This window comes from Pinus tabuliformis, chromosome 5_1 (genome assembly GCF_031772625.1).
Source record: "Pinus tabuliformis cultivar Carrire ecotype Pingquan chromosome 5_1, CPIR1, whole genome shotgun sequence".
NCBI classification, from domain to species: domain Eukaryota; kingdom Viridiplantae; phylum Streptophyta; class Pinopsida; order Pinales; family Pinaceae; genus Pinus; species Pinus tabuliformis.
In genome coordinates, this window is record NC_142305.1 from 606,171,249 (window position 1) to 606,183,813 (window position 12,565).

Consider the following 12,565-nt stretch of genomic DNA (forward strand, 5'->3'; position numbering starts at 1 on the left):
GCAATAGCAGACTCATTTTCAAGGGTCTCTATTCTCTGAGTCAACCTATGAGTTTTTTGTAGCTCTTCCAAGTAAGCATTATCAATTTTGATTTTATGCTCCTGAAGATTGTTGAGTTGAGCTTTTAGCTTTTCAATTTCTTGCCCCTTTAACAATAAATCTCCCATAGCTTTAGCTAAATCAGCTGTTGAATCGGTAAACTGTGTTTCTACTGTAATGGTTGCTGCAATAGAAGTTCCTGCTATTGAAGTACCTACAATGGAAGTTGTTTCTATGGGAATGGTTGTTGATACATTGGCTTACTATTCTTTTTCCTTTAATAAATTTTCCAACTCAGTTTCCATCTTCTGTATATGGAAGTTCTGTTCAACTATAATCTTGAATAAACTTTTTTTCTCTTTATCCAATTCACCAACTACTTTGGTTTGTGGATCTTCTATGGTAGGGAGTTTTAGCTGCTTCCTTAATGCTAGGATATCAGCATTTTTGCTCCTGATCATTTCTTTGGCAGCGTTCACATTACTGGGATCATATCCTAATTTAATCACCAGATCTTCTAAAGATTTTATTTTGGTATCCTTATCCAAAGATGATATTTTTTCTAATTTTCACTATGACTAGATATTATTTAGTGAAACCTGCAACTTGAATGCTACCATTGTTGAACTACTCAAAGTGGAATAAATCATTTCTCCAGCTTGCCTGTGTAAGTCAATTTGGTCAACAAGATGAATTTGTTTAGTATCAAAAGCAAAAACAGATTTCTTGTAATCTTTTTCAGTCTTAGGGAAGGGAACTTTAAGCTCTAGGAGGTCCATTTGAAATTGTCCTTTCTCAGTATCCAATGCAGAAAGAAGTATGTGCTAAGAGGCTGAAGTCTACTTCCAGAATTCAAAATAGGTGGTGGCCTTTAGTGCTTCATTTTTCCTTTTGATCTCCCTATATCTAGAAAAGATACTTGGTTCTGTTGCACTCTGAGTTAGCTCTCATGTTTGAATTGTTTCCAATGGATCTTGAAAAACTAAGGATACAGGAGAACTTGAGAGAATATCCTCAATTCTTGGAAAGGTTGCAGCATGGGGACTTGTTAGAACCAATGTAGTCTGTTCATGTGAACTTTCTTCCTGAAATTATTCTTCAAGAGGATTAGTTTTCTTCTTCTTCTTGTGCATTATGAACTCTGTCTCTTGAACTTCTGAAACTGAAGGGGAAACACTTTCCCTTGTTCTCTTAGCTTGCTTCTCTTGTGGAACTAGACTATGTGATGTTGGTGAAATGAAGACTTGCTCTTCTGCTTCCTATAATGTATTCTCTTTCCAGCCTTCTTGATTCATATATTGTTCAATTTATGGTATGGGAGTGTGTGCATAAGGATTAGTTTTTTTTTCTACCCTTAACTTAGAAATAATCCCCAAGGGATCATAAGATCAGGTAAAACCTAATTTAAACTTCATTTGTTTCAAAAGAATGCATGCCTCCTTTGTTGTTGCTCTGGTATTGCAAATGAATGGCCCAATCTGTGCTTTTAACTTGAATTGAGACTTTTTTTTAGATGCAATTCATTCATGTTCATTATCTGCGTGATATATTTTAACGCAAAAATCCTTATTGGCACAAACTTTGGTAGTTTATATGGAGGAAGCTCACATCCATATACTCTAATCTTTGTGTAGTTTAGTATAGATACCAAACACCAGTCTTTGTCTCCTCACTGAGGTGAAGAATTCTTTTGATTTCAGGTGAAATCCTAGGAACATCACTACTGAGCAAGCATGAAACCATATATAGAAACTGATTTGTATAATCATTGAAAGAAAATTCATTGGTGTTCTTCCTTACCAAGGAAGTCCAATGAATTACAGACTGAGGATTTCCCTATTCATCTAGCTTCTGTAATGGAAACTGAAATTTATCTGCTTGATAAAACAGGAACAAGTATACAAGAACTGATGTGTATTTAAAGGCTCCTTCAATAGAAAACTTTAAAAATTGATCATGGATAGCTTCTACCAGAAATTGACTGTAATTGAAGATAAGAGATGGTTTTTCACCTACTAAAAACACTGATAAAAATCCTAGAATAATTTCATCAACCCACTGATCAATTGGATAACCTAATAAACAAGAAACCATTGAAACAACCTATCTAGTCATCTCTGGAAACATTGAGGAAGGGTATGGAGGATTTGTTCTTGGTAATTCTGCATCTTCAGGTAAAAATATCTCAAAAAAATTGGTTCTTTGAGGGAAAGTCAGTTTCTTATAGATTTCCATGAGAGAATCTATAGAAAAAGGATGCAGAGGGGCTGAAGGTTTAACTTGAAGCATTTGGCATATTGACTCAGGGGATATTGTAAACAAAATATCATTGTTTTGGGCAATAATGGCTCTTTGACTTGGAATATACCTAAAATGACACCAGGCTACAAATTTTAGAAAGGAATGAGTTTGAGGGAAAATGAATTGAGGTAGGAAGGAGTCCCATATGCTCAATTCATCGCCAACATCTGAGAATTTCTGTTTAGCCCAATTGTGAAGTTCATAGAGATCAAACTCACATTGGGTTTCAGAAATTTTGTACTGCTGGTCAATTAAGGGTAATTTGTCTAAGTCTACAACAAAGGGCAGCATTGGGTTTTCTTCAACTACTTTAGACTTTCCTTTAGAAGAAGACATGTTGAAGATGTTATTAGATGAAGGATTGTTGTTTTACCAGGTGCTTGGTTGTTCGGTGCAGTGACGAATGCTCTTTCTCTGATGTTGGTTGTAACAGACTTGTGCATGCAACTACTAGATGAAATAAGCGAAACAAATGGAAAAAAAATGTATGTGTTTTATTTATTGCATGAGGATTAAACTGTTTAAGTGATAATCGTTGACAGGAGTGGGGTATAAATTGCAGTGCAACGGTCATTATGAAATAGTGGTTAATCTGTTTGGAGCGAGTAGGAATTGGACAGGTGGTAGAGGTGGAGTGGCAGTTAATTATTTGGCGGGAGCGAAAATAATCAATCAGCGATTTTCGGGGGGTGGATGGTTTGTGGTTTTGAAGAGGGGGGCTCTAAAGTGCATGTGGGGGCAACACGTCAACGGCGGCGGATATGTGAATTCAGCTTTTCTGACCCCCCCTTGTTAAACGTTGGAAGGCGGGTGGGGGGTTCCGAAATGTTCCCTGAACCGTTGATCTAGGCGGGGAACATTTCGATGGTCCACAATAACATGATTATTACAATAAAAGACAAAAAGTCAAATCGCACTTTATAAAAGGATTTAATTAGTCGCTAATTGATGTTTAAACAAATTAACAACTAATTAATAATATATGGCAACATTTAGATGAGCGCGCCTATCGCATGCGATTTTATTTCTTTTTATTTTTATTTTTTTATATCCCTTATCTTATTTTCTATATATATATATATATATATATATTCTTTTTTTTCTTTTTTCAACAAAAATAAAATGTAAAAATACAATGTAGGTTACAACAAACACTAGAACACCTATCCGTTGCTACCAAAAATTAACAAGGAATAGAACTCCATCATGAAGAATGATGTCTAGGGACATTACGCTGAGACCAGAGGGAAAGTCGGTGGTAAGTTCTAGGTGACTCTTCAAAATCAAGCATGTTGTAGACAATAGCATCAAGAAGTCTAACATGAGGTTTGTGGCAATAGGGTTCTCCCATAAAGGAGTGGACTACAAAGAGACATTTGCTCCAGTCACCAGATAAGCAACCATTTGAATTGTTATGTCCATTACCTTAGTTATGGAGTGGAGGATACGTCAGATGGATGTAAATACAACATTCCTCAATGGGATCATTGAAGAGGAAATCTATATAAAGCAATGTCAAGGCTTTGAAGTACATGGGAGGGAGTCATATGTGTGCAGGGTTAAGAAATCTTTATACGAACTCAAGCAGGTATTGACAACATGGTATTCCAAGATTGATGGTTACTCGTTGAGAATGGTTGCACCAAGTGCAGCAGATCCTAACTTGTACTTCATACTTATTAGGATTGATCTGCTCATAGCAAGGTGCAAAGTAGATTTAGTTGCAGAGTTTGACAAAGGGCATTGCTTAGAGGTGTGGCAAAAGTTAGGAGAAATCTTCCTTGGTCAAGGGAAGTATGCTTTAGAATCAAGATGGAGGACTATAGGCCTATGAATATGCTTATGATCAAGAGTTGGTGGATCCCATGTTGTACAGATAGTTGATAGGTTCCTTGATGTATTGGGTCAACACCATGCCAAATATATGTCATGCTATGAATACCTTGAGCAAGTGTATGGTAGAGCTAAGAAAGGTGCATTTAGTATTAGCAAAGCATGTGCTCAAGTACTTGAGAGGTACAGTGAGTATGGATTGAGCAAGAAGTGTAGTGGAAAGGAAAAGTAGCTCAAGGTGTCACTTCAACTTGGAATCAATGATGATTTCTTGGTTCCGCACAATGCAGACTTCAATAGCACTTAGTTTAGTCAAGGCAAAGTATATATGGCAACATGTATGGCAAGTTGTGAAGCCATTTGGCTTTGCAAATTGTTTACAAGGTTTATTTGTCCAGGTGTTGGATCCAATGATGATATACTATGGTAATCAAAGTTGTATCTAACTCTCTAAAAATCTAGTGTTCCATGATAGGTCCAAGCATACTAAGATCAAGTATCACTTCTTCTGAGACAGGGTGCAGAAGGGAATAGTTAAGATTCAGTGTATCTCCAAATATGAGTAAGTTGTGGACATTCTAACCAAACCCTTAGTCAAAAGGAAGTTTGTATTATACAAAAACAAACTTAGAATGGTATAGAATACCTTCCTCACTAAGAGGGATTGTTGATGCTTGTAGCTCAGACAAGTATTCCACACATTTCTAGTGTCAGACATGTGGAAGTCATCCAAAATTACCTTTCTTAAACTTTGGAAATTCTCTTTATTAAATGAATTATTAAAGTGAATTCTTCTTTAATTATTGGTTTAGGAAAAGTCTAGAAAAATAAGTTAATTACAATAGAATAGCAATCATTGATCTCAAGTGAGGTGAGATCTAATCTCAACCATCAATCACTTTGGAGATTAGGGTTAGGGATTCAACTCAATGCTATAAAAGAAGCCAAACTGAAAAAAGAAAGGCACACAAAAAAGATATTCACTCTAGAGTTCGGGAAAAAAGTAATAAAGGACCTTACTCAGATTGAAGTCAAAAGGAGGAAAGTGCAAACAAGAAATAGAAGAAGAAAATCCCAAGAGTCAGAACTCAAAATTATAGGTAACCATACAATAGAGTTTAGGCAGCCAAAATGAGTTGCAACCAGTGATGTGATGCAACAGATAGCAAGTCGTACATGCCGTAATGTTCATACATCAATGACCACAAGCATTACTACACATTGCGGGTTAAACAACAGATAGTAAGTAGGTTAGGGGATGCCACCACAATCCTACAAAAGCCTCAGGCGACAAATCAAGCATATTGTATAGGTCATATGAGCAATGTAGCAATGGGTTTGCTTCAATGGGTTGATTTGTTTGTCAGATTTTGCTATAGCTTGTATTTTTCTCAATGGGCAAATTATTTTCCAATTTGGGAGAGCATTAATAAACTTTGAGCAAATCAATGAGAAGTTGAATCGAAGGGCAAATTTTTGGTGTGTGTTTTTAATCGTAGAAATTGATTTCATTTACTTCCACGATTTTTTCCTTGTTAAAAATTCTAATCAATATATTTTATTATGTGAGCTGAGTAAATTAATTTTCAGCAAGGATATACAAAGAAATAATTTATCTGGGCATTGGGATTAAAAGAATTTAACAATGATGTACTTTGGTAGACAACTCATTCCAATTCAACCTTGTTCTACTCTCGCAGGTAGCTACTACAGTCTTTAACACCAAATTATGCCTGCTATTTTTGTTTTCATTTTTACATGTACTAACTCCAACTTTAATGCAAGACGAGGAAACTAAAAATTCCTTTTAAGTTTCTGAAATGACACCATGGCATCGTATTCTGCCTACATTTTATATCCTAACAGCCTTAATACAAAGTTAATGAATTGATGATGTTAACGCTACTCAAATGAAGATTATGTGTTAATGTTGTCATTTGTGAGCAAGTGTGGAATGGCATAGAACCATATGTTGGCATTTGGGGTTTTTTTAGCACCAGACTTGAGTTTCCATGTCGAGGGTTGGGCATTGTTACCATTACCTACCAAAAGTCGTAGTGGGCGACAAGAAAACCTTGAAGGCCAACGTTTGTTTGATTGTTTTGCCTCCCGTAAAATGATCAGATGGAAGTCTGCACACCAAGGGTTTGACGAAATTAATACTCGACAACCATGATGGACGTTGTGAATGCCTCAAAAAAGCAATACAGAGCTGAATCCCATGTTACATGCAAATATTCTCTTCCCCCCTCCTATAACAATCCATTGTCTGTATATTTAATCAGATACCTTCAAGTTTCAAATGGATTGAATTGACTGCACAACTTGGAATGGTATTGAACAGCAATATCATTCTAATATTGTATTTTGCACAAAGTCAGACACGAAAATTTTTCCAGATGAGTTCGTACTAGGACTCTTGCCCGAAATAAGACTTTCAAAATCCCCTATATCAAACTAGGTAAAAATTCTTATACCTTTGATGAAGTAATAATCAAACCTGAATAACTAAATTGAATTCAAATCTTCTATTTTTTGCATCTAAAATAGTTGTTAAAACTTAGCTGACAAATTTGCTCAAGTTAACAGATTTTAGTTCCTCCAGCTGGTTTTTCTTCATATATCCATTCAATTATTTTTTATGATTGCCATGCTATGCTTGATGCTAGGTTCCAGTCTTGGGTTATTTTTCTATCATAGAAAATTGTATAATCAAAATTTAGGGAAGATGAAAAATTGTGAAGGTGAAATTTGCATATAACAATGCAAAAGAATTTTACACTTCTGAATCTAAAAAAAGTATAAAATGACAGGCATGAAAAATAAATAGCCGTCATCAAATTTTCATTTCATGGGCAAAGATGAGAAATTCCAAGCCTCATCAGTAGCAAAACTTCCTCAACCCTAGGTGTATTGGATATTCGTTGACTGGTCTCTTCAACTGCACGCGAAAATAACAAGTTTTGCAGACACTAAGCTTTAATCTCTTCAAAGTGGCCTAGATTTGTACATATGCCTTCACTGGAGGGTAGATTAACTATCCTATAAAATTGCAGTCCTTTAAGAGTTTGGGTTTGCAGAGAAGATCTGAGAATGTGCAAGATTATCAATGTGATCTTACGAGGTTCAAAGTTACAATTTGGCTTTTGTGCAAGACTATATATACTTGTTAACCTTCAGAAGTAGGAATAATCATAGGCTTTGTCTCTAAGTGGTTCTTTGTAATTTTCTTGAAGTTAATGCTACAAACTTTTCCTTGTTATTGAAACAATTTTTAATCATGGTATTTTAATTTCCAATTGACCAACCATATATGAAGACATGACTAGAGTTCGTGGTTACAATGTGCATGCAGGCAATAATTTCAAATACCATTTCGATTATAGAACTAGCAATGATGCTATCCTTGGTTTGCATTAGCTTTGAATTTAGATGGATCGTGACATTTGCCTAAGTCATAGGTCACAAATTCTAAAGAACAAAATATGATTTTCAGAGTTATTCTAACTAGCTATTATGTGTCATGACAATTTCTTCCATACCCAAGAGAGTGCAGCAAACTAGATATAGCAGAATGAGAAAAATCTGAAGGTTTATTCTTTCTATGAAAATGATCGATACATGTAAGCATGCCATGCTTATTACCTAATGCAATCCCTTCACCTCCGCTAGGACCACTAGCAGACTTTTAATATCTGAAATACAGAAGTATTTGACATATAGCAATTTAATGATGTAAAAATTTGTTTGAAACAAGTCAACAGTATCTTGATGGTGGTCAGATTGCAGCCATCACTAACATAAAGTTTTAGAGAAATAAATATTTACATTTCCGCCATTTGGCCTCTCTCATATCTGTGCATTTTACAGTCTATTGTAACTAGACCGTAAGGATGTTTTGTTGTTAGTAAAATAAATTATGTAATTTTCAAGCAGAACTGTTGGAACCAGACTCCAATTTAACAGGACCAGTATTTTTGTTCATCTCTGCGGACCTGTCATGTTCAGAGTCCAAGCAAGATGAATCCTGCAATCCAGCTTTTGGAAAACCATCGGAATCAGACTCAATATCAAGTGATTCCAAATTTACTTCTTTGTCAGAGCTGTCGGAACCACATTCAAAATTATTTGTATCCAAAAATGATTGAGTCTCTGGAGAGTTGTTTGAAGAAAGCATGGAAACAGCTGAACTCCAATGCAAGGCCATCTTATTATCATCTTCCTTCATACGTTTGCCATAATCAACTACGTTGAACTCTATAGGATTTAGCCCACCAAATGCACATTCAAGTTTATCCATGTCAAATACTTCATCCATGATCTTCATACTCTCTGGATCTTTTGAATAAACAAATTTTACTTTCTTGTATGTCTTCGGTTCCAGGAATGGTTTGACCACCTGCAAGAAGTCAGGCAAAGTTTTCTTCAAAATGCAATCTAAAGTTTTAAAATATCCGATCAACGGTTCCTGCCAACTCAAGATATCCCACTAGATATAACAAATACAACTTACACTAAAACAAATAGTAAAGGCCTTCCCAACAGTGTTTGAAATACAAAGTAGCTTTGACCTAGGAGACAAACTATTGGATTATGAAAATTGCCGACCAAAATAACTCAGACTTATCATACACCAATTACACTAACAAGAATAAGAAAGGCCTTGGCACAATCCTTGTGAAAAGCAAGCACCTGCCACCTAAGAAGACTGACTAATAAATTATCAAAATAAAATTATACTAAAAGAAATAACAAATGTTTTTACAAAAGTGTTTGAAATATGAAGTACCTTTGACCTAGGAGGCAAACTATTGGATTATGAATCTTGCCAACCAAAACAACTCAGATTTAACTCACACCAATTACACTAAAAAGAAAAAAGAATAAGAAACGCCCTGGCAGAATATTTGTGAAAAACAAGCACCTTCACCCCTATAACGCTGATTATTAAGTTATGAATCTTACCGAAAAAAATGATTCGAATATCTTGGGTGGATTGTACAGAATGGCTAAACCCAACGTTTCTGGATAGCAACCCTGTAAAATGTGAGCTGTTTCGCGTGTTACTTTCACTGAAATAGTGCCTGCACTCCAACCTTTAAAATCAATCAGCCAAACCATTTGTTCTTGCTCTGGTGGCAAGTTTAAAATGGCATTCTCCATACAGTATACAAGGTACTTGATTTGCCCTTTGGAGGATGTTGTGTTCTGTCATGAAACATTGAAAAGGTAGATATTTCATATAATTAGGGTCAAATAAACTAAAATTTCACATTGAAAAAAGAAATATATATATAATCAATTGATAATGAAAACACCCTTGTTTTCAAAATTGTTCCTTATCATCACCTGGAACCCTGGTCTCATAACAAGTACAGTTCTTCCATACTTGTCAACATAGTTTGCCCTGTAAATTTTTCCTGTCTCTGCTTCATGTGCTACATCCTCCTGTAAAAATAAAAAAAATTAAATAAAAATATGATCAATAATCCGGTTTACTGGAAGTTAGGACAGTATAAAATTTCAGTTTGTTGAAATTTAAGCAAAAATATCTTGTTTAGTGAGTCAATAATATAATGCAATTAAGAGCATTAGTTGTAGTGAACAGAAGCAGTGTTTAGTTTAGTTTAGTCAGTGATTCATCCGCCGGAATAAAATAACGGCCATGATTTGTGTTATGTTAGTGATTAGTCCAGTTCAGTCCCCTCCTCTGTAGGAAATATACTCGTAAATCAGAACCAGTTAATTCGAGTTTGTTAAGTGCCCACATTAATAGTATTAAAACCCTAACTCAAAATCAGGTATTTAAAACTGGAAGAGACTCTCAGCAAAATCTGGAACTGGGAAACTAATATGGCGTTAACAGAAGTGGAAACAGGGAAAACAGCAGCAACAACAATGAATTCAGCACTAACAGCATAATTTCAACAATAACAGCAGTAATTCAGTGGTACATCCCATAGTAGATTGTAGAGTACTAACAGCAGAAAAGAAGTCCATCAGTAGTACTAGCAACAGCAGCTTAATATTGCCCCCAGTAGTGTAGATCAGTTGGCGATAAAGTGTCCTGTTAAGGCACTCCTTGCAACGTCGATGGTTCAAACCTCGCCTAGCCCATGTGCCATGCTTGGGGGTGTGTGGTGCACTTAGAGTTTATTGTGGTACCCGTGTCATGCAAGTATGAACCCAGCCTAGTTGCCAATTCCTTTAGACACCAAACCAAGAAAAAAATGGCCCCTTAATATTCAAAAATAACAACACAAAAAGACCAGAACTTTCTTGAGAAGGTAAGGATGCCAATTTAGGCCCATATCTAAGCACAGTGTGGGCACTATGCCCAGCCAAGACAAGTCTCTTACAAACTAACTGCAATGACAAATTCCTTAAAAAAAAAAACTACTCTAGTGCCTAAAAGCCTATTTGGACTTAATGATCCCACTTTAGTTTTTTTGTCTTTTCAATGTGGAATAACTACACTTTCCATAAAATTACATTAATGAACAGAAAAATACAACTGAGATAAAATTTATCTAACATAAATTCCATTAACTAACATAAAATTATAAATCACTGCAAAACAACAGTGTTCCATGGGGACACATCACCCAGGGTGGGGGGAATGCCCCCCACATTTCTCACACTCTGGGGCAGGGACAACTGGGGAACATTTCCTCATGTCCCCTTTAGGGGGGAACTCAGGGACATGTTTCCTCATGTCCCTTTTTTGGGGAAACTCTGGGACATGTTTCAGCCATGAAAAGAGGGGTGTCTGGGTGGCCCCCAACTCTGCCCAATTTTTTATCCAACAACCCTTTGAGACAGAAAAAGGATAGGGGATAGAGCTTTGAGGGGTCTGTGGCCTTGGTAATTAATGATAATATTAAAGTTTTAAAGTAACATTCTCCTTTATCTTTAAACTTTTAACAAAACCATTAATTGTTTCAACTTTCAAGATGTTGAGAGTGGTTTCAACCTCAACAAACTTCATATGGAGAGCATGATTTCATATCCCGTTTAGAATTCTGCAGACTTATCAGTTTTCATGATTTTAGGATTGGCAGGATTATAGCATTTCCATTAGATTGCACAATGAATAATTTGTATGGGATAAATTTGTTAATGTTGCAATTTTATCAAAAAAAAAAATTGTAAGAAACAGGGACCCCTATGCTACGAATGCCGATGTCCCCCCATTTCCCCTAAATCTCCCTAAAATTTGGGATTGCTCCCACAAATCCCCTATGTGCTTCTCCCTACTCCCATGCTCCCTCGACCCAGAAACTTGGTAGAGCATTGAAAAGCACTTTTATGACCTACAAAGGACCAATAATTAAGACATAATCTTTAGACATAGGAATAGTCTCCCTCCATGAATTGCTTTACCTCAAAGCAGTTAAGAGTGTTGGATGTTCATGTGTTTCAAGGCCTTCCCACGTAGCATCCTCCAATGGAAATCATTACACTGAATGACATATCTTGTCAATACCTTAGTCCTCGCCTTCTCTTGAGTTGCTAAAATGCACTCCACAATCAGAACATATCCTTTATCATCTAGGGGAGGCAAGACATTTGAAATTTTAACCTTTTCCCCTCACCTTCTTCAACCATGAGACATAAAAGGTGTTATTCTTGTGATCTCACTGGCAATTCAAGAGTATATACAACATGTCCCACTCTTGCTAGAACCTTATAAGGCCTACAGTATATATGCCCAAGTTACTTTACCTTTGAGAGACTTCTGCTTATAAGTTTTGGTAGTGCCAGGAAAACCCACTACAAGGCTAGGAATTCATTTTCTTGGGAAAATTTCAGGTTCTCCTCTAGCTACATCAACACTTGGATTTCTTCTAAGAAATCTCTAAATATTGGCATCTTAAGTGTCTTCAACCATCAAATCAATCAACAAAAGAGGATCACAAAACTATAAAGGGCATTATATGACAACATTGCACTGTATGTGTGTTAGTTGTATCATGCCAATTCTCTACCAAATGCAACCATATTGTTTAGGAACATTGTTGTCCTGTAATATAGTTTCTCACATACAACTCTATACATTTATTCACAATCTTTGTCTGTCCATCTATTTAAGGACAATATTTGGTACTTGTTGTCGAAGTGGTACCACCAAATCCAAATAGCCCTTTCAAAACTTGTGAATGGATCCTAGATCAAATCACTAACAATATTATTTGGAAGCCCATGTGACCTATATATATATATATATATATATATATATATATATATGTTGCATGACTCGTACTCGTATAAGACCCGTCTAGCTAGTGACTCGTCGACTCGTATAAGACTCGTCAAAATACAAAAAAAAAAAAAAAAACTTAAAATATGGTAAATTTTAAGCACAAAAAAAAACAAATGACAATTCCAATCC

The 12,565-nt window shown here is 35.8% G+C and overlaps 1 protein-coding gene across 2 annotated transcripts in view; it reads right to left on the minus strand.

Moving 5' to 3' along the window:
• Positions 1–7,748: 7,748 nt before the first annotated feature.
• LOC149166366 (uncharacterized) overlaps positions 7,749–12,565 on the minus strand; it is a 143,703-nt gene continuing 138,886 nt past the window's right edge. For both annotated transcript variants that reach the window (XM_089432562.1, XM_089432563.1), the window contains 3 exons: positions 9,523–9,621; positions 9,139–9,381; positions 7,749–8,572 (listed from right to left, as the gene is read on the minus strand). In XM_089432562.1, the coding sequence (XP_089288688.1) occupies positions 8,102–8,572; positions 9,139–9,381; positions 9,523–9,621 (813 nt within the window). In that variant the 3' untranslated portion in view covers positions 7,749–8,101. The remainder of the gene's footprint in view (positions 8,573–9,138; positions 9,382–9,522; positions 9,622–12,565) is intronic.